The sequence below is a fragment of the Astyanax mexicanus genome, chromosome 22 (assembly GCF_023375975.1).
Source record: "Astyanax mexicanus isolate ESR-SI-001 chromosome 22, AstMex3_surface, whole genome shotgun sequence".
In the NCBI taxonomy this organism is placed as follows: domain Eukaryota; kingdom Metazoa; phylum Chordata; class Actinopteri; order Characiformes; family Acestrorhamphidae; genus Astyanax; species Astyanax mexicanus.
The window spans coordinates 19,774,800-19,797,461 of record NC_064429.1 but is presented as its reverse complement, the minus strand read 5'-3'; the positions used below and the strand labels follow the sequence as shown (position 1 = coordinate 19,797,461).

General features: G+C 37.6%; 1 protein-coding gene across 1 annotated transcript in view; it reads right to left on the bottom strand.

Moving 5' to 3' along the window:
• Positions 1 to 83: 83 nt before the first annotated feature.
• si:ch211-204c21.1 (disabled homolog 2) overlaps positions 84 to 22,662 on the bottom strand; it is a 49,076-nt gene continuing 26,497 nt past the window's right edge. The window contains exons 3-15 of the mRNA XM_007258325.4: positions 18,740 to 18,888; positions 18,288 to 18,386; positions 18,035 to 18,166; positions 17,075 to 17,158; positions 14,978 to 15,001; positions 14,789 to 14,824; positions 13,701 to 13,763; positions 9,599 to 10,210; positions 6,976 to 7,132; positions 5,302 to 5,805; positions 5,085 to 5,164; positions 3,768 to 3,870; positions 84 to 2,936 (exon numbers count right to left, since the gene is read on the bottom strand). Of these exons, the coding sequence (XP_007258387.3) occupies positions 3,802 to 3,870; positions 5,085 to 5,164; positions 5,302 to 5,805; positions 6,976 to 7,132; positions 9,599 to 10,210; positions 13,701 to 13,763; positions 14,789 to 14,824; positions 14,978 to 15,001; positions 17,075 to 17,158; positions 18,035 to 18,166; positions 18,288 to 18,386; positions 18,740 to 18,888 (2,009 nt within the window). The 3' untranslated portion in view covers positions 84 to 2,936; positions 3,768 to 3,801. The remainder of the gene's footprint in view (positions 2,937 to 3,767; positions 3,871 to 5,084; positions 5,165 to 5,301; positions 5,806 to 6,975; positions 7,133 to 9,598; positions 10,211 to 13,700; positions 13,764 to 14,788; positions 14,825 to 14,977; positions 15,002 to 17,074; positions 17,159 to 18,034; positions 18,167 to 18,287; positions 18,387 to 18,739; positions 18,889 to 22,662) is intronic.

Sequence of the window (22,662 nt, the reverse complement as noted above, 5' to 3'; positions counted from 1 at the left end):
AAATGTTTAATCACACCGCAGACATAACGCTAACAATTTTTTAAACTTCAGTTATAAAACAATGAAAACAATGAAAATTTCAGAACGGTACCACTGACACGCAGACCTTTATTACAGAGCCAGTCATGACTTTATTCTAAGGCATATCAGAATATACTCCAATAGGAATTGTGTTACAGATAAATAGAGCACTTTTTAGAGCCCACAGATTCCACTAACTGAAATTCCAGTTTATTGCAACAACTACAGTTTTGATTGGCTTCAGTTATATAACATCCAAGATAAATGGCAATAGTGCACAATAGAGTAAATATATTTATATATGTACACAGAAATACAGTACGCACAGTTCCAAACACACTAATAGCTCTTTATGACAAGGCCTGCTTCAACTTCCAGTACAGTACAGGTGGATGGATCATCTGGATCCTTTTCCGTCCGTTTCTTTGACCCCTAAAGTCACAGAGGTGAAAGCACGCCGGTGATTAATGAAGGCCTCCAGTCGCTTCACCTCCCAGTGCTGCATCCGTTCTTCCCGTACGTGTTTTTGATGTCATCTGGACAGAGTAACATGGTGGAACATCGTATTGTAGTATTGTAATGGGTCTCGATGCTCAGCTCGACACACAGTGCAGCAAAACCCAGGCTGAGTCGTCGGCTTTGTCCTTGTATCGTACAAGCACTACCTGAAGGATTCGGACTGATAAGTGTCCGTGCAAAACAAATGAACACAAATAGAGAATAGAGATACAGAATAGAGAAGTTTAAGACTCGTAATACTTAGTCACAGAGTACAGAGTGGAACAGGACACCTCAGTCCACTGAATTAAATAACAGAATAACAGAGCAGTGAATGGAGATCGTGGCTGCGGTGAGAAACTGGGTTTACTACCATTCAATGGTTTGGAATCAATGTAGTCAGCAAAGAATTTTTGGTTAGTAAAAAAAAAAAAATTTGAACGTTACAGCAAACTTTCTTAGAACGTTCAATCTGTTAAGTTGTCAGGATGTTCTTGTTTCTTATTTATTTTGTTTTTATTTAATGTTTTTTTTAATGTTCTGGTAATGTCTCTGCAATGTCACATGTGTCTATGTTTCAATATTTGTGTGGACATCACATTTTGGATTGTCTAAACAACAACACAAAATGTTTGCTCTACAAGGGCCTCTTGTCCTCTCATGAGGCCATTATACTGTCACCTAGTGGTGGCAGAAGTTTAGCACGTAAAAATTTCAAAGATTTTTGTTCAGAAATTTAAATGAACTGTAAATACAGTAAATGTTCAAGCACAAAATGTGTTTCAGTTAAACACTAATTGCGACTTCATTGTGTTTTATAGAAATATAAAACTAAAGTCCTCATATGTGGACATCATTCTTCTCAGAAACTCCATCATGTAAAAAGATAATAAATATTTGTTTTTTTTACACTAATCAGGTGCTAATTAGCCCTAAATTGCAAAGAGAAAAAAATGCATGCCATGCAACTGTTCAGGTCTTAGGAGGTTAGGGAATGTTACTTTTAATGTTTCCATAATGTCCCTATTCGACTAGTTTGGAACGTTATGTGAGAAACGCTCTAAAAATGAAGCTGTGATGCAAACTACTATTATGCCACAACGTTTTCAGAACATTCCTGGAACATTATTTCTGTAACGTTACAGACTAACCTTTCTGGAACCTTAAATTATCTAAATATCTAAACTTTCTAATATATATCGAATTCTCTGTTAGCTGGGATGAATTTTGTGGCCAGAATGATAAAAGAAGCTGTGCAATAGCCATGGAAGAGCCATTTTGATTTAATAAAGAACCATATTTATGAAGCAGTATGAAGCACCTTTGGGTTTTTTCACAATTTTTGTATAAGTCTGCATTGGCTAAATCATTGAACAATTTGTAAACTTCGAACGTATTCCCCCTGGTCTGGTTTGTTTTTACACCGGAAAAATCAAAGCACACCAAAAAACATCACGACGAACCCTGTGAGAATGTTCTCACCTCTTATTTGTTAGATCTGTCAGGGTCAGAGCAGAAAAAAGTAAATACAGGAAGAATGTCCTCATCTGAGTGCAATTACTGTGTTCACACCCTCCCAAACAGAAATTTTGAATAAAATATTCTTTTGGTATTTATTTCAACATGAATATCTGGATTGTCTAAAACATTGTATATAAATAAGAAAATGTTGAATATGACAGGCGATTCCAAACTTTTGAACAGTAGTGTGTGTGTGTGCAGGTGTCACCAATGTGGAGCAGACTGGTGGGAAAGCATTTTAAACCAAGGTGACATTATTTGTCAGTCCAGAGTTCATCATCAAATCAAATCATGTCAGTTGGTATTTAGATATCATTAAATAATAATAATTACCAAGTAATGTGAAGGACTAATGTTTAATGGGAAGTTCAGCTCATCTGAAGAAATCTCACTACTATATCATTGATTATGTCTGTCATAAACCCCACAGTTTAAAATAAACACAAACTCATAAAGCATCTGGAAAAAAAACAAGGATTACACAAAAACAAGGAATAATACTGCACTGAAGAACAAAAGAGTGACGTAAGGCATGCTCCTGTTTGTCCACTTGTCTTCAAACAAAGTCTTCTTCCGTTTATTTGTGCAATGAGAACTCACTCGTCTCCTCTGCTGGACTTTGTGCTTTTTTGGCAGTGGCTACGGTAACCACTAGCAGAGCGCCATATAATCATATAATCCAAAGCAACCACTACCAGTTACCTCCCAGACAGGACATGGTCATGGAGTCAAGTACTGCATGTAGGTTGGTCTGAGTCTGTGTGCTACTTCATCGGGTCGGGTAGAGAGTTTAAAGGGGAGCTTTAGGAATGGATGGCTGCAGCACCAGGCCTTGGAGATCTGCTCTGGAACAGGTCGCATTTTTGGGGGAAAGCCTTGTGGTTCAAAAGGAGCCCCTGCCAATAATGAAGACATGATATTAGTAAAATACATATACATTCTTTATTTATTTCAATTTTTATCCAATTTCCTCCCCAATTTACAAGGCCAATTAGCCAACCCACTCATTACAATTCCCCCTATCACAAGTGATGCCCCAACACCAGGAGGGTGAAGACTAGCGCATGCCTCCTTTGAGACATGTGAAGTCAGCCACCCCCTCTTTTCAAACTGCTTTTGATGCAGCATTACCGAGTAGCATCACATCACACTCGGAGGAAAATGCAGCGATTCGGTTCCGATACATCAGCTCACAGACGCCTTGTGCTGATTAACACAGTGGGGATGTGGGAGGAGAGCACCATCTATCCACCCAGAGAGAAAAAGGCCAATTGTGCTCTCTCAGGGCTCTGGCAGCTGATGGCAAGCTCTGCATGAACGGGATTTGTAAAATAATTTGATAGAAAGGGACACTACATTCAAAAATTAAGTTTTTCAACATGAAGTGTTTATAATGCTTTGGAATTTGCATCACCTAAATATGTAATTAATAATGTTGTAAACAATAATCTAACAAGTTAATTAAGGTCTGAGACCGTGGTAGAAATGGTACTATGGTCCTAAAATGTCAGATCTGTCAGGGAAAGAGCAGGAAAAAGTAATTACAGAAAGAAGATCCATATCTAAATGCAAGCACAGTGTTTACACCTGCCCAAACAGATGTGGTATTACTAAAATGCTCCTTCCATTTTTCCATTCACTAATGTTGTTTAAAGGGTGAAAATTATGTTTTGAATTGGACTTTTCTCAGTTTTTCTTTGAGGTTATCTCAATTTCCCTTGACTTACTTGAGCCTTGTGGACACATGGACAAGAATAGCCATCATGCAAAGGGGTTTCCAAATGGGTCTCTGAAGGGATCAGATCCCACTGCCTTGATGGCAGGAGCAGTCTGTAAAATACAGAACAGGCAAACCGTTACAAAAACCTTACAAAAATACAGATTACAAAACCTGTCCTTAATGATCATTCTTGTCTTTTCATGTTTACTGATTTAATTAATGATTTAATGTTTTCTGTTTTCTTGAAACTTAGTCTTGATAAACTTAAAGAACACAATCATATATTAAAAACTGTAAAAGCTGTAAAATGTTTGGAGGTGGACATATTCACAGCAATGTTTCTGGCTAGCTCAACTCAGCAGCAAAGCTATCCAAAGAAACTAAATCTATTTTTCTCAAAAAATGTTTTAGACACTGTACCATGTGCATGTTATATGTAGCAGAATTCTCAGCCATGGATCTTCAGCACCCTTGAGCTGCATGTTCAGGCATTTGCCAATCATGCGACTCTACTCTGCCAAGTCAATCAATGAGCCTTCAAGCAGTATCACTGTTGTCCACTGGGGGGCGGTGGCTCACAAGATGAAAACCACTGACTTGAGGCTGGTTTAAACAACACAAGCAAGGAACAGTTGTGTTGCCATGTCTTTCTTCTTATTCTTAGCTAAGCTATTTAAGTAAACAAAACTGTAATTGTTAAAAAAACCCTTTTTAAACAAGCACTGAATGTTAGTTAAACATTATGTCAAATAGTGCCCCCTATAAATTGTTTATTTGGGAGAGTAAAGCGCTTCTGTTTATTTATATTAAGCTAAGATTTCCAGATTTCCACTAAGTAGAGCATTAGCATTAGCAGCTAACCGCTAGTGCTAGCCCCCTGACAGTGCTACACTGAGAAACAATGTTTCGGTAAGTAAGGGCGAGACTAGCTGGCGGTTCAAGCCAGGTAAACAAGCAGGCAACAGTCCGCTATACTCACCTTTGGACGGCGAAAGAGCTAGCACTTGGTGTGGTTAGGGGCTAATGCTTATACTGCTGGAGAACTAAACTGAAGCTTCTGTTTAATGCTGTATTTCACTGAAGTGGCTTTACCGCTCCTTACAACATGACTGGTAAAATATGAATAGGCCCACTGATGATTTTGGGGAAAATGAAGGGATTTTAAGTGCACCTTAATGTGCGAAAAAAAATACAGTAAGTTATTAATATTGGCATATCGGTATTGGCATCGGCAGATATATACATATGTACTCTCGGATATGAGTCTTGTTTTGTTTCAGGACCATGGTGTATAAACAGTACTATAGAGCAGAATCATACTTACTGTAGCAGTTGTTGGCCCTCCAAACAGACCAGCTCCAAAAGGGTTATCAAAAAGGTTCTGGCCACCAACTTTTATTGGCTCTGTAAAGATAAGACCTCACATTAAACAACATCAGTCATCAACACCTGTAAACTGACCATATTCACCACAACAGAATAGCTTAAACAAGCCAGAGCTGCTGAGCACAGACTCAGTCATCTCATCTCAATCATCTCACCATTCCTCAATGGAGCATTGGGCGGCTTGGCCATTTGGAAATCCTTGAACATGTCCTTGATGTCCCTCTTTTCTCTTTCTCCCAAGGGATCCAGGTGTACAAAGGCATTACTGTCAATCTTAGGGGGCTCTTTACCAGGTGCGGCTCGAGGTGGGATCTGGGGAGGTGGGCTAGGGCTCTGCTGTCCCCCAGGCATAAGGTTTGAAGATGGAGGAGGGAAGATGCTGGTCTGGAAAGGATTTCCTAAAGTGGAGTTCTGGGTCCAGGATCCATTAGTGACAGGGGTGGCTGTCTGGCCCCAGGATGGCAGCTGCTGAGTGGAGGAGGTCCCAAAAACACCAGAACTGCCACCCCAGTTGGGCACTGGAGAGGTGGATAAGGGTGGAGGCTGAACGAAAGGCTGGGAGACGTTGTTTGAGCAGGGCAAGATGGAGGAGAGAGGCTGACTCCATGGAGTTACACCAGGAGTGGGAACAGAAGATGGGGGTCCAAGAGACAATCCACCTGGAGTAGAGAGAAAGCAGTGACAGAAACTTTTAAAAAATGAGAAAATATATGTACTACTGTATTTTTACATTCATTTCGTGTACTTCCTTTTCTGTTTTGCAATGGCGCATAGCTACAAGTTTAATGTTGCTAAATAATAAATACTTAAGTCTTCCAGGTTATGAAGGAAACATAAGAAATCATGTAGTGACTTAAAAGTGTTAAACAAAGAAAAATACATTTTGGTTCTCTTATCTGGGGTTCTGTTACAAAGTTAACTCTTTCTCTATGGTGTTCCTGATGAGAGCCAGTTTCATCATTTGTTTCACAATTTTAATGGTTTTTGTGACTGCACTTGAGGATACTTTCAAAGTTCTTGAATTTTTTCGGATTGAATGGCCATTTCTTAAAGTATTTTTTTTACTTAGTTGAGTAGTTCTTGCCATAATATGGAACAAACATTACTCAAATAGAGCTATTCACTGTATATTTAAGTAATTCATTCTTAAGAAGTTCAGCACAGCTGTTAACTGAAAGCATAATAACTTTAGGTTTGATGTAAAATGCAAGTAATTTTAAAATAATAAAAAACCATGTACTGTAGGACATTTTTTTTAATCTTACAAAGAAAAATTCATTGTCTTATTAAAGGCATACATTTTGCATGATGTAAAAAAGCTGTGAGTGTGACATTTTTAAAAAGATAAAAATTCTTTTGAGAATTCCAGGACAAATTGCAATGCTTATAACAGTAAACTGGAGCTAAATCTTAATATAGAAAAATATTTTCTATCTTATATGTTTACTCCACCATGTATGTATTACCCATATCAGTTGTTTCATGTAGCCATTGCAGACATTTAACACTTCAGATTGTTTAATTATGCAGAAATTTTGAAACACTGATAAAAATCATCTTTACTATTCCTATCACAACCAATACAAAAATGAACTGAGGCAGAATATAATGTGCTTAAACATCCAGAAACACCAGACACCGCCACACGTGAGAAAAAAGGCGATGCTACTGATATTAATTACGTATTCAGCCGTAACGCTCCATTCCACCTGAACGCACAAACCGTGACATTTTAATGCCATTTCCAAAGTGCTAGACTAACAGAAAGGTCAAATCATTCAAACAGAAAATATCAAAAGATTAATCTCTGCTGGTTGTGAGGAGTTTACCGAGGCCTGCAATGGCATCTGATGAGCTGCTGGGGCTCTTGTTGAAAAAGGGGGTGGAGTTTGCTGGGGTGCTGTCTGTCTGTGGAGGAGATGGTGGTGATTCTGACTGGCTGGAGGAAGTGAACGGATCTACTGCAGCCTGTTCGTTTGTTGGGGACTGAGGAGAAAAGAGAGAAGTTTGTAAAGTAATTGGCTATTAAAAAATCACTGAACACTAAAACAGGATTTGACATCAAAGAAATAGACAGAACTGTTATCATATAGTTTGTACTTAATATATGGCTAATAATAGCTAACAAGCAGCAGAGAAGATCACCCTCAAATGAATAGCGTCACACAAACTTCTTATTTAAATTAGGCCAACAATCTGAAAAACGAAAATTCTGTTTTAAACAATTACAGTACAATACAGATTATACAACAACTCAAATTGTTTTAAATAAATAGCATGAGGACACAGTTTATAATGTGCTTATTAATTAATGGGGTTTACATTGTGCTAATTTGTGGTATGTACACTTCACAGACCAAACACGTACTGACTGATTAATTAAATGTATTTCGTGTATATATACATATATATTTAAAAATCATTCCTTTAGGACCACAAAACCACATTTATTAATAAACATTGAATAATGTCTTACCTATACTTTGTCAATCACTGAAGCATTAAAACAAAAGTCAGGGTATTAGAACACTGAGTGAAAGCACTGGTACCAGCAGTCAAGATAATTTCCCAACAGGGATATATAAAGATTTCTAAATCATATCTACAGATTGATTGCAACTGTAACCTCCCATGAATAAATGCTAGTCACATTGCAGGAAGTGCAATGTTATATTAGGCAAATTATTTTATATGTCATGTTGCAACTTGCCTGCTACAAAACAAACATACGGTGGATGCACCGTATATTTAGCAAACAAAATTATTCAGATGAAAATGGCAAAAAATTGTAAAAAAAAAAAAAAAGTAGACAATATTTTATACCACACAATGACATATTTTAAGTCTGCTTGGTCTACAATATGGCCTAAATGTGTGTCTGTTGTTAAACTCCAGGAAACTTTCAGAGTTGCACCGCAGAGAAATTATTTGTCGCATTCTATCTAGAGAGCTTTAAGTGGTAAAATGAATTTACCACTAATCAAATGTGTTTAGTCAGTATTTAGCCAAATATTTAATTTTGTTAAGTTTAGGTTCTCAAAAAAACAAATGGTTGCTTAATATTCATGAAATATTCACAAAAGGCAGATTATATCAGCCCAACATAATTTATTTTACACCCTTATTGGGCATTATTACTATTGTTATTATTATTATTGGCTTCATGGAATGTTGGATTGTTTTTATTTTTTTCCAGAGTAAATTCCTAAAAACAATATCAGCATGGATGACCATGCAGATATTGGGTCATCCATTAAGTCATGTATCCACTAGAGGGCAGTATATATTGGGTCATCCATTAAGTAATATATCCACTAGAGAGCAGTTTAGAGTCATTTCTAACATTTCTACCAACAGCAAATACTGTCATACTGGAGGAGATCATCATCATTTACTTAATACTACAAAAAGTAAATTGTGTAAGTGGTGTAAACTGCTTCATCCTGTCAGTATAGCTGTGTTAATGAATGCAGCGTATAGACAGGAGGCTTCACTCATATCCATAGTTTGCACTGAGCCTAAATGCACCTCAAAAGATACTGAACAGTGTCATCATTGTTATGCCCTTTATTATGAACATAATTTCTGTCTGTTTCTTTACAACCTACCTACCCTATTGTCAGTAATAAGTACATTTTCGATTTACCATGCAACATATAACCTTTAATAATTATTGCTGACCCCTGCGTTTACAATTTTTTTAACTTGTTATGCTTATTATACAGTGTCATTGGTGCATTAGTGCGGTACAATCACAATAATATTGATACTTATTGCAATTATTACAATATATTGTCCAAATAAAATGTTACTGTGACAGGCCTAGCTTGCAGGACTAAAGGTCTGAAATGATTAAATATACATTATACCACAGTTCCAACAGTGCAATGTGATTGGCTGAGAGGCGTTCTATGAGTGCCGTTATCAGCCGGTAATGCACTGTACCTGAAGCTCTTCATTTATTATTCCGTCACATACAGGTAACCTAGCAACAATGCAGCGCTTACAAGCCAAACAGCACAGCTACAAATAGAGCAGCAATGCAACTATTTTAACTTGCAGGGTTTTTATAACCAAACAAACCTATTTTCTCATGCTATAATGGAACTGTGGAATAATCACAATAATACACGTGAGGTTTGTGCTATAACGTGTAATATTGGCACTGCTGTTCTGATCTGTGTCACTCATAGAACGACTCTCAGCCAATCACATTGCAGGGTCGGAACTAACTGTGGTAAATAAATGCTTAAATATTATGAAAATACATTTTTATTATACAAGATATATGATACAAGAGAATTTTGTGTTGTTTTTATTTAACATTTTCTTATGTAACATATATTTGTTCACTGTTCACTTAACAAAAACCCTCTCAACCATGTTAAAATCCCTTCAACTCAAAGCCTCTCACAGCTAAAAGCTTTAATAAGAACTTTGTCCCACTCTCACCTTAACAGCCCTCCTGCCCCGGCCAGCTTTCGTGTTGAGCGGAGGTGGGCTTATGATGACTGAATCCTTGGTTTGCTTGGTGGCCGGCTCGGGCTTGACTCCGTTCTCGTGCTTCACTCCGTTCTGCACAGGCTGGTTCTTCTCCCCAGACTCTACAAACGGGTTTGGGGTCCCGTGATGGCCGTTCTGCTCCCTGACAGGTATGCCATTCTGAGTCCAGGCGTCCACCTCCGCTGCTCTGGCATCTAGTGGCCACTGGCCGTTACTGAGCGCCTGGATGACTGTCCTGTTGGAGAGCTGGTCGAACTGCTGGGCAAGATAGTCGGAGTCGCCGTTGGCAGGGCCGCCGTTGAAATAGTGACTGGAGCTGTGGTTGAGCGCAGCGGTCGCTGAGCGGCCGCCGTTTTTGGAGAAGGGGTCGTCGCTGAAGGGGTCATGGCTGGGGGTGGGGAAGAAGCTGTGCTGGGAGGAGAAGGGGTTTTCAGGCGAGAGGCTGGACTGGACACTGAGGGCAGAGGAAGAGGAGCAGCCGGTAAAAGGGTTTCCTTTCACACAGTTCTGGTTGCTGTCTATCTCAGTGGACAGATCCAGCAAGAGGATGTCCTCAGATTCCTGAGAGAAGAGAGAAAAGAAATATATATTATTTTACTGTTATTCAAACAGCAATTTATTTTCTTCACAACGAGGACAGTTTGCTTATATACATCACACACAGTTAGCAACCAGTATAATTAGTCATTTAGGAGATGTTAAAGAATGAGGCCTACTAGTAGTGAAGCACTTGTGAATGTATTCATCAACAGGAAATCTAAACTTAAATAAAACTTTACAAAAACACAATATTATGCCCTGAAATGTGATTGGCCATAGGTCTAGGGGCCGTATTTCAGTGATCTATAGGCATCACGCCAATTGCACACTGTACAGCTGGATTTAGGGCGTGTCTTTGTGTCTTTGGTATCGTGAGGGTGCCAAAAATACAGCTTAAAACGCGCAAAAGGCACGTACTAACTTTTTTCAAATTAATCATGAGTGTGTTGTTGGGCGTAAGGTGAAATAAACCAATCCATGTGTCACTTGTCATTTACTTTAAGATGCAGGTGCATCTCAGCAAGGGATACTAGATACAGACCTGCACATTCATGCTGTGAAGGTACGCCAGCAGCCCATTTAAGGGAACAGCAATGTTTTTTTACCCCTTATTCTGTTTATTGTTGAGGTAAAGTCATTTGTGTGTGTGTGTGTGTGTGTTCAACGAGCACACCTGCGTAGCTAAGATAGGAATGGACTTTTATGATTGACTGTTGTCTAGGTTGTTTTTAGTCAGTGGCAAACAAGTGTTTTGTCTGTAGGTGAATTTTTGCAATGTGTCAAAATATCAATTTAAAAATGATCTATAATGGAAATATCTTCGAGTATTATCATTTTTTTTGCCATATTTCCCTCTGCTACCATTTCACTGCAAATTTGCAAGTTCTGTTACCTCTAGAATTAGAATGGATTATTTATTGTTTAGAATACTTCAAACCCTGTGTGTGATACAATAAGCAAAGTGTTTCCCAACAACCGAATGGATGCAGTATGTTTTTTTGGAAAAGGCACAGCAATGCAACAGAGACATGCAGCAAGATGAGAGAAATGTTCACTCCATGGCTGGAGAGCACTGACACCGACATGCTATGTCAACTGACCAATGAGCGTTGCCCTATAAAACTCATATCCAGTCATGACTGGAACTTTTTACCTCAAAAAACACAGCAGAGCACATGCTTCTGATGGCTGAATGTATTCACTTCACAACCATGAACGAATATTGTGTTGAGTATGCTGTTACCTGAGCATGAACTCTCAGATATTGCATTTCATTGGAGAAAAACAAGATACTAGGTCAAAACCAACAGAAATGAGTAACACATTCTAAAAACAATGATTAAAACTCAGATAACAAGCCCACCTGGCACCCACTTAGACCATTGTCTACCCACGTGAGCCTCACATGAGCATGATGGCTGGAAAATGCTCATACTCTGTATTGCCAAAAGTATTCTTTCACCCATCCAAATAATTGAAGTCACTTTCATGGTCACGTGTGTATAAAACCAAGCACTTAGTCATGCAGACTGCTTCTACAAACATTAGTAAAAGAATGGGTCGCTCTCAGAAGCTACTCACTACTAAATATTCCATAGTCAACTGTCACTGATATTATAACAAATTAAAAACGACTGAGAACGAAAGCTTGTAAAATAACAAAGGGGAGTCAGCGGTTGCTGTGGAGCATAGCGTGCATAGTGCTCCAACTTTCTGCAGAGTTTAGTGATAACAGAGAACAGTATAAGAACATAGAGTAAAGTTTTGAAAATGTTCTAGTACAGTTAGCTTGTAACATTACAGAAATAATAAGATTTTCTGGAAAGTTTAGAAAAAAGTCCGATCTAGACATACTAATATTATGGAAGCATTAAAAGTAAGATTTCCAAAAATTACAACACCAACACAAGTGACAACACTGTGACGTTACAAGAAATATACTAAAAACATTCACTATTTAAGAACTCCAAGAAAACTTAGTCAGAAAGAGCATTCTAAAAACATGAACTACTAGAAAACGTTCTACTAATCAAAAACTGTCAGTTGCTGTGGATGTTGTTTCTTCTATGTCTCCATATTGAAAGTTGACACAACCCTTAAATCCTCTGGAGCTCTTTCTTATAGGCCTACACCTTACACCTTACTGTTCTTACAATCAGTCATGATGAGAAAAACTTGCTTCATAGGGCAGAATGCACCTCTGCTGAGCTGTTCCGCACCACCAACAATTGAGCCTTGTGTAAAAGTTACAGTGTGTGCTATTATTTTTGGCTTCAGCCAAGCTCCTCTATTCCTAGAGACCCCATTTCCTTCATGCTGAGGTCAATTAGAGCAGAAACTCTATGACAAGGGCCAGCTTCACAGCTTGATAAGAGAGATGGGGCTAAGACTCAATGGTACCGGTTATGTACTTTATTTGAACATTTATTTAACTCAAAATGCTGTTCTGGAAAAGAATGAAGTGAGGAAGCAGATGATTCTGGGGAAAGTATAGCACAGTTAAGGCCCTTACTGGTCAGCTATGGCAATGCTGAGTGTATTGTTGGCTAAAGCTGCAGAAGTCACATGTTAAGTTTATAATTTATTGATTTAAGCCCTTGGTTTTATGAGGTACCCTTGCAAACCATTATGTAAAATGTTTATTCAGCATTTCTGCATAAACTGGCCCAACTGTAGCCAGCTGTGATTGTGTTATGACACCCAGTCATTCCAAGTGTCGGCCAGATCTGGGACATGACTCGTCTCTTATATAAGAACTGACTCTTGTCTAATCTATTGCATGATCAGCAACACATTCATAGATGCTGGTTTTGTTGCCTTTAATTAGATAATGATGGAGCACTGAGGGAGCCTGACAGCACTACACTGAGGAACCCTGAGTGTTCCAGGGCGATATCAGCTAGTGGTTCATCCCACTTAGCTTGTTTTAACATGGTAAACAGGAAGGCTACAGTCCAATTTACTAACTTCCAAAAGGCAAAAGAGCTAGCGTGCCTAGCAGCTAATGCTAATGCTGCTCTAGCAGTGCTAGCTGGGGTTAGCAGCAGGCTACAAGCCAATAATACTCACAGCTGAACGGGGAAATAGCACTTAGCGGCTAATGCTAATGTTACTCCTGAAACTAATTGAAACTCCTCTATAAATCTGTACTTCAGCGGAGTGGCTTTACTGCTCCTTACAACCTGACTTGTAAAATTTATAAATAAGGCGCACCGGAATATAAGGTGCACTAACCAGTTTTGGAAAAATAACTTTCGTATGAAGGTTTGATTCTTCGGGGGATTCAGAATTTGTTCCAAGATATGATGTTTAAAATCCTGTTTATTTTTTTTTTGTTTGAGTATATGTGTTAATTTAGATTTTAATCACTGATACAAAGGTATTTTGCTCTAGGGGGTAAGCTGAGTTGGACAGCATTGTATTATTATAAAAAAATGCTTGTCTTACAGAATGTTTATAACGTTAGCCAGAGCGGGGTGCGTTGGATGATACTGTTTATATCTGGTCTTACCGAGGGAGAGTGTAAGTCTGGTGGGGTCGACATGTCTCCAAACAAGTCCAGCTGTTCAACACCCTGTGAGAAATGAGATGAGAAAGAAAAATAACTAAGTGACTTCTGAAGGCAACTGACTGCACATGATTTTATTTAGGAGATTCAGAGTAAAGGGGGCTGAATACTTTTGCATGTCACACTTTTCAGATTGTGTTGTAAGTTAAAAAAAGGGGGAAATGTTTAAAGCAAAGCCACTGTATAGCCTTTTTTTAATCTTAAATCATTTTTTCAATCTCATGCTTTAAAACACTACTACAACTACGCCTTCTTACAAAGTAGCCAAAAGCAGTGATAACACTGAGAGAAGCTGGAGTGAGCCTAAAGTGTAGATGATTCATTAACACGTCTTCTCACGGAGACAGAAGTCTGAATAGCTGCTGTTGGCACAGCTTTGCGACTTCCTGTCTGCTAACGTCATTAGTTTAGCCCACCATGGCAAGAGTGGCTGGTATATAGCATGGAGACGGTTTAGCCACCATAACATTCTGAAGGTGTCCTTCAACATTTGCAGATATACTGTAGACTCAAATCTGCTGTTTAGGATAATTATAGTTGTGGTCTGTGATGGTTATTGTGGCAGATTACGGAATAGACAATGTGGTAATTATCTTTAAATCTGATTCTTCAGTAAACGTCTACTTTAAATCCACTGTATTATGCTAAACAGTACACAGTGGCTTAGAAAAGTATTTATATCCCTTGACCTTTTTAATTATTTTAATAATTTGTCCATCTGTTTTTATAACCTAACCCTGCTTTAAACTCCTCCTCAACCTTATCTCTGACCTGTCTGATGAGTTCCTTTGCCTTCAAATGTTTTTTGTTCACTAGTGTTCTCTAACACTTTAATGATAAACCATGTAACATTTTTGTTCCACTTCACAATTATATGCAACTTTCTGTTGGTCTATCACTTAATAGATCAATAAATTACATTTCATTCGTGAACATTTTAAAGGGTATGAATACTTGCAAGCCACAGTATAGTAAACTTTAATTTCTTTGTCTTGTAAAAGGTAAAATTGTGGTCATGAATAAATACTCACTTTTGTATTGTTGGTATGTGAAGCTTCATTGCCATTCTGAAAGGAAAATTTACACACATTCAGATACTTTATTATTACAGCTTAAAACATCATTAAAATTAGTAAAGATTAATGATTGTACATTTATAAAACACTTGACTTCACACTAGTTGCTATTATTTATTGAATATGACAGATAACTACACTTACCTCTACCACTTTATTTGGTTCTTCCTGCAGATAAAACAGAATGTAATTAGCAATACAGCAAAAAGATCACAGATGACAAACGTTTACAGCAACCAGAGCAAATCTAGGAGATATCTGACTGTGACAAACCTAACCTAAAAATAACAGATTGCTAATTGGGGCTGGGTAGCGCTGTTAACCAGGGCTGGTTCGTGCTGCTAACCGCGGCAGGCTATGCTGCTAACCGGAGCTAAGTAGCACTGGTAACTGGGGCTAGCTATGCTGTTAACCAGGGCTGGTTCGTGCTGCTAACCGCGGCAGGCTATGCTGCTAACCGGAGCTAAGTAGCACTGGTAACTGGGGCTAGCTATGCTGTTAACCAGGGCTGGCTATGCTGTTACCCAGGGCTGGCTATGCTGCTAACTATGCTGGGTAGCTCTGCTAACCAGGGATGGATAGCACTGCTAACCGGGCTGGCTGGCGCTGCTAACCAGGGCTGATTAGCACTGCTAACCGCAGCTGGCTATGCTGCTAACTGCGGCTAGCGCTCATCCTTGGACAAAATACTGAAATTCTAAGTTTACTGTAAATAAACAGAAGTGCTTTAACACCCAAATAAACTGTTTTCAGAAGAGAAATCTATGTAGATTAACATCCAGCACTCATTTAAAAGAAAATGTTTTTCTTTTTTTTAAGAATTACAGTTTTGTTAACTTGTGCACTTTCCCCAATGTCCCCGTTAGAAGAGAAACATGGTAACAACCTTGCTCACTTCAATGTTGCCATCCCTACTAGTGTTGCTTAATGTGCTTTATGTATGAAAACAGACATTTATTGATAGTGTGTCTTATAATCTGGTGTGCCTTACAAAATACGGTACTTGGATATTACATTTGATCATGGGTGGTACAAGGTCTAAAATGTTTGAGAACCACTGCTATAGACTGTAACAGAACAGAATACAGCACTACAGTTTATTATTCTATTAGTGGGACCTGCTACCATTACAGTTACTCAAAAGCTTAAGGCAGACAGGGTATTTACTCTTGTACGTCAGTTAAACAACTCTGAAATTCACAAAAATGTGAATCCTGTCTCAATTCTCACGCTGGCATTACACAACTGAGTGCCGTAAACATAACTGACTACAAATGAGACTATTTGAGTATCTGGTGCCAATAAAGCTTTTAGGATTAGACTTGTGCAAACTCAAAAAAATCTGGATACAAGCAAATACACTTAGCAGCTAAACTGCCCAACTAAGGCAAAGAGCAGTAAAACTTCTTAAAAAGCTTGTCCAGCCAAATATACAGGTATATAAATTCATAAAAAGACATTATAAGATTGATAATACGGGCAGTTCACAAACCCAAATATCTTCCCAAATATCCATTTAGACTGTTTGTTTAGAGCAATAAATGTGTGGGTGTGGTTGGAAGGAATATATTGAGGCATCATGTGGAACTGCACATTTTATATCACTGCATAAATGGATTTGATATAAATATAATTTTCTTCAACTAAAAACTTTGGTAGATGAAAGACCTTAATCAAATGATCAGATAGAGATCAGAATGTGCTGTAAACAAACAACTAGGCCTGTGACAATAATTACATTATCGATTATTGCCGATAATAAAAATGGACCTCAGTAATGTTTAATGATTGCGATATTGTCTGTTGTGTTTATTTGTATTTTTTTTTTGTTCACATTTATTACAGTGAACAGTATTTTATCCAGTCATATAGGGACAGTAATATTCGTTTATTTTAACATTTAAAAATGCTTCTTTCCAAAGCTCTATGAAACCTCTAAAACCTTTACAAAAATGGTGTAGATACATGTGTCCCTTTTTCTTACAGGAAAACGCCATTTCTGATTTTTTCACATGACAGTTCAGTCATACATCTCACTTTCATTCTTACTCTTTGTCATTGTAGGACAATACAGTGTCATATTACGTGATAACTACACTACAGTTGTCTTGTTAACACTGACACTATAAAAGTGACTTCCTGAGGTCAGAAGTGCCATTAGCCTCTAACCCCATAATGCCATAACTGCAGTTTTGTGGACAGAGAAAGCTGCAGTACTCCATTGTAAAAAACTTCCTGTACCTTCTTTGAGCCCTCTGCTTCTTTTTTCCTCATGTTGAAGATGAGCTGAAAGAGATCCTTCAGGTCAATGACGAGAGGCTCCGCCTGAAAGAAGCACAAAGACTCTTAATAATACGGCTAACTAAAAAAGGAAAAGGTAAAAAAGAGTAGTGTGTGTCTGTGTACAGTCTTTATGTATGTGTTTGTTAGGGCAAATAATTTGTTAATCATCATTATGAGGACATTGGCCTTGGCAGCACTGACATATGTTATATGCAAGCAAGCCTTACAAATTACAAATGTTTTACAGTTTGTTGATAGAAAACCCAGTTGCAGATACACTTTTTTAAGGTATTAATTTAAAATGTGTGCCGATGGTTAATGTTTCATGCAAAAGTACTGTTAAAACATATTTTTTTTGCAAAACTATTGTCTTTCTGTTTTTATTTTCATTTTAGATTTAACTAAACAATAGAAACTTAAAAAAAAAAACTTTTAACTAATATTTTTGAATGATTATTTCCTTTTGGTTTTCTTTCATTTTAGATTTAACTAAACAATAGAAATATTTAAAAATCATTTAACTTACATTTTTAAATTATTATTTTCTTTCTGTTTTTTTTTTATTTTAGATTTAACTTAACAATAGAAACTTTAAAAAAAACTCTTGTTTATGATGCGTTGTCATTTTATTTTAAATGTTGTCTGGACATTGTTTGGACAGCCAACCTTTTTTTTCTTTACATCATTTCATACCACTAAGCCTTTTTTATAAAGTTACCAATTTTAGAACTAAAATAATTTATGACGGTGACAAAATCATTTATATACGCATATGTACACTATGTCCGTGTGTGGGGGAAAGTTTCAAGTGGAAATGACTGAGAGAGGAACAGAAAGAGATAGAGAGAGAGTAAAAGAAATAGAGAGAGAGGCAGAAAGAGATGAGGAACTGTGCTCAATAAAAGAACCCCAGCAGACCTGCTGTGCAGTTTTAATGGCGAAGAACTGGTGCTGGCCCTCGGCGCCACACACATAGCCGAACGCTCGATTATCAGTCACGTCACGAGCAATAAAGGAGATCTTATTCACCGCGTGTTCCAGCACCACTGCCTGCAGAGGAATCAGCATGCATAATTAAACACAATTAAAGCAAACAACAGGAGATGTCTCGCTATAAGTGAGATGATAATGAGCGTAGAGTAAAGAGCTCTGGATAGAGAAGCGCACTCACCCCCGTTTTCTCGTCCGTGATAGTGATTCCCGAGAGAGAGATGTTCACCCAAACTCTCTGCTTGTGTTTGCCCTGAGAGCGAGCAGCCGCCGCCTTGCCCTGCAAATGATCACATGATCAAATATAGAACCAGCTAGAAAACAGCTTAAACTAAAGTTGCTACGTTAACTTATCAGAAACATTTTTACACTGCATTTAGACTCATTTCAGAAAATATTTTTCTCTGACTTCCAGACACAATAATATACAGCTCTGGATGAGTTTCTTTAATTTTACCAAATTGAAAACTTCTGGAATATAACCAAGAAGAAGCCATCAAACCAAGGTTTTCAATTAGGGAAAAAATAAATAAAAAATTTAAGTGGTCTCTTATTTTATTCCAGAGCTGTATATTTTTATTTCAGTACTTTCAGGATTCATCAAAAAGTATGAATGTTTGCCCTTTAACCAACCTTCAGTTTCATCATAGAGTCTTGGCTCATTTTGTCCCCTCGGGCCTCAGGCACATCGTCCACTCCGATTAGCTTGGCCTTGTATCGAACGCCATCACCTTTGAACCTGGCCAGCAGGAACTCGTCTGTTTTCTCAGGGCTGGATGCAGCTGGAGCAGAGATAAAGAAAACATAAAGATCACACATTGACCTAAACCACACAATATGACATCAGCTGTCAAACATGGGTCCAAACTACAGTATGTTTTTTTTAACTGTATATCGCTACATTCAGTGCAATATAAGTAGTCTTGATTTGATTGTATTTTTCAATAATAAAAAAATAACCAAAAGTAAAAGTAACAAAAATAACCGCATAACAATGTGCCTTAAATTAATATTTCTATAGTTTATAAAGAAATTTAAGTAGTTTTTAGAACATTCAGATAAATTGCAGTGATAATGTAATATCATGATAATAAACTAGATAAAAGTTGATACTGTATATTAGCCAGGAGCTAATTCATAGTTGTGAGCATTGGCTTGTTTTGGTTTAAAGGTAAAAAGAAGCAATATTTAAGTGGGGGCTTGATTGATTTATTATGAAAAAAATATTCGTAAAGCTTAGATAGAGGAGTCACACAATAATGCAAACAAATTACATATCTGAAGGATTTTAATAATTATATTTCATGGTAAAGTTTGAAGTTAGAGAACAGGGAACAGGTAACAAATGCTCTTTTTTCAGTATTCTAAGTAGTTTTTATTATTTTAATAACATTTTGATTACATACCTTACTTTTGCAATTAGGTCAATGTACAAGACACTATGCTTAATAATAAAATGTATTTTAAAGTTATTTTGTGCGCACATTTATACATATACATATCCTGGGGACAGAAATGGCACCGATACAGCAGGAATATGCCATTATGATTTTTTTTTCAAAATCAAATTTCAATACCTGAGTAAATCTGAGTGAAAGAAAAGTTTAGACACAATGCTAGATGAAATTCTAATGTAATGTGTGTATACATCAGAATAAAACTGCTCTCAGCAGTGTCCCTTCAGCAGGTTTGCAAGTCAAAAGCAATTACAGGCCTTTCTCAATCAACACAACCCATTATTAAGTCTTTTGTGCTTCAGAAAAGGGTTCTCACATTTCAAAGTCTCAACGTGATTTAACTTCCTCTAGCCATCAACATTAAATCAAGCTTCACAAACGCAGCACTTAATAACAGCGTGGGTGACAGAAAGCCCATTATTAATCCACAGCTCTGTTATGATGACTGGCAGTGGGAATACAGTGGTCAGGCTGTCAGGATATCCATTCTCAGAGACGGCCAGGAATAACACTGTGGCACAATGGCTTTAATTCTTACTCCCGTGCCAGTTGGGAAAACTCTTGAGGGATGCTTGCTTGCCACAGCACATCACTATCATGATGAAGCCTAAAGCAATTTAAGATAGTCCTCTTCACACTCTTCTTAGTAGTGCACATTATCTCGGTGGTCATCTGTTAAGACTGAATCTTGCCATTTCCTTCTTGCCTTCTTATCAACCTAATCCTCTGGAGAAGATTGAGGAGTCCATTCTTCTTTTTAATCTCCCCTGACATCAGTTACTCTACTTCTTCTGTAGGTTTTGTTAGCTTTAGCTCCATTGTTTTCTCTCTGTCTCTGTGTATGTGATCTTGCTTCTTCACAACCTTTTTTATCTGATTTTCTATCTCGTTCCATTTCTTAATTTCATTATTTGCACTGAATGTTTGGAAATTTAATCATGCAAAGACAGAATAATTTATACCCAACAACGACTAATATACTTTAAGTCATATTGCAGTGTTTCCTCTAACATTTAAGTTGTTCACTCTCCACATGTACCTTTATGCACTATTAAGGTGCATTTATTATTAGAAAAAGCAGTGCTGAGGGAAAAAGTATGATTGGAAGGACACTATTGAGGTAACTTCATGACTAGAATATCACTTCTGAGGTAAATTGTGTTTAGAATAGCACTGTTAAGGTAAATTCATACTAGAATAGCACTTCTGAGGGAAATGTGTGATTAGAAAAGCACTGCTGAGGTAAATTCATGATTAGAATAGCACTGCTGAGGTAAATTCATGAATAGAATAGACCTGTTAAGGGAAATTCATGATTAGAATAGCACCATAAAGGTAAATTCATAATAAGAATGGCACTTCTGAAGTAAATTCATGATTAGAATAGCCCTTCTGAAGTAAATTCATGATTAGAAGAGCACTGCTATAGTAAGTTCATGATTAGGAATGCACTGCTGAAGTAAATTTCTTATAAAAATATTAACACAGACTTAATTTAGGTGCTTTAATTATTTAATTATTAGAGGCAAAAACGTCAAAATGATTGAAAACTGGCAAATAAATTGTGTTTAGTATTCACCCTAAATTATTTAAATTTTGGTGCGGCCCTATTCATTATCCCTATTAAGCTCCTCTTTATTACTCTTCTCTTTAAAGACAACTTGCTCTTTTTCTGCCTCTTGAGCTTTTTAGCTGTTTTCTATCAATCAAAGCTTGTCTCAAAATAAAGGCGTCCAAAAGGGTTCTTTGGAGTGATGCCATAGAAGAGCTGCATTGCCTTCCCTAAATAACCTCTTATTGGACAGTTTTTGACCTAAAAGCTTGAATACACTCTACATAAATTACCAATTAATATGTTTAATTAATCAGGTTTGCTGCAAAACCAGGAGAGAGTCATTTTGTTAAGCTGAACTGAACTTTCCACCATTCCTCACTGTCAATGGCAGGGTGTTACACTCGGCTGTTGGCCCTGAGTAGATGGCAGGGGCGGAGAGAGGCACAGCAAGAGTGGGCACTTCCAGGCAGGGGCCCAGACTTTAGTCGTGCTGTGGAAAAGCTAAGAGATGCCATTGACATTCACAACATGCAGAGAGAGCCAGCAGGCTGGAGGTTCCCCCCCTGTTAGCACCAGGACACAGGACAACCCCCACTAACACGAAACGCCAACAAATGTGCAGGCCTCTTTCACTCGCTTCCTCTTCATCTGAATAGGTCAGACACAATTGACTCTGTTGACTCTGTTGTTGTTCGGTGGAGGAAGACTGAAAGCTTTAAGGCTGGTTAATGGCCAATTATAATAAATGAAGTCTGTAATCAGACTCTTAAATCAATGCAAATGAGAAGGTTTAGAAATAATGGTTGCAATGTGGTGTGATACGGAAACAGTTCCCAAGTTTGCAAGTCTTCCCAAGTCTTGTCTATCTGTTCTTCTATCTCGTTCCATTTCTTAATTTTATTATTTGGATCCACTAAATATTTGGAAACTAAATTTAATCATGCAAAGACAGAATAATTTATACTAAACAATGACTAATATATTTTAAGTCATATTGCAGTGTTTCCTGTAACATTAGGATTTTTTTTTTTTTAAAAAGCAGCAGGCCATCCACATGTTACTTGAATAGCACTACTAAGGAACATTTATGACTAGATAAATGGATAGCAGAGCTGAGGCAAATTCAGGATAAAATTAGCAGAGCTTGCAAAGAAACTTGAGTTAGGTTTTGTCTGTTTAAAGCTTGTCTGCTTAATGTTTTTTAACAAAAGGTTTTGTTGTAGTTTGCAAGGTTACAGCAAACTACAGCAAAATGCTTAGTAATGAGTCTAGACCTCTAAAGGGTTAAAGCTAAGATCCTCCCTTAGATAGCTTCCAGCAGCTGGTATGAGGCTTTAAAATAGTTAAACATTAGGGGGCAACTGTGTGACCTCACCACACACGTCATTTAAAGCTTGACCTGTGACCATTAAGCTGCTTGTGTCCAAGACAGCAGTTTTTTGGAGCATTTTTTTGGAGGTTTCCTGCTGGGCTACTGATATGAGGTGTGCTTTGACGTTAACAAGAGACAGGCTTTTACAGCACCGGCCACTTACAAACGAGCC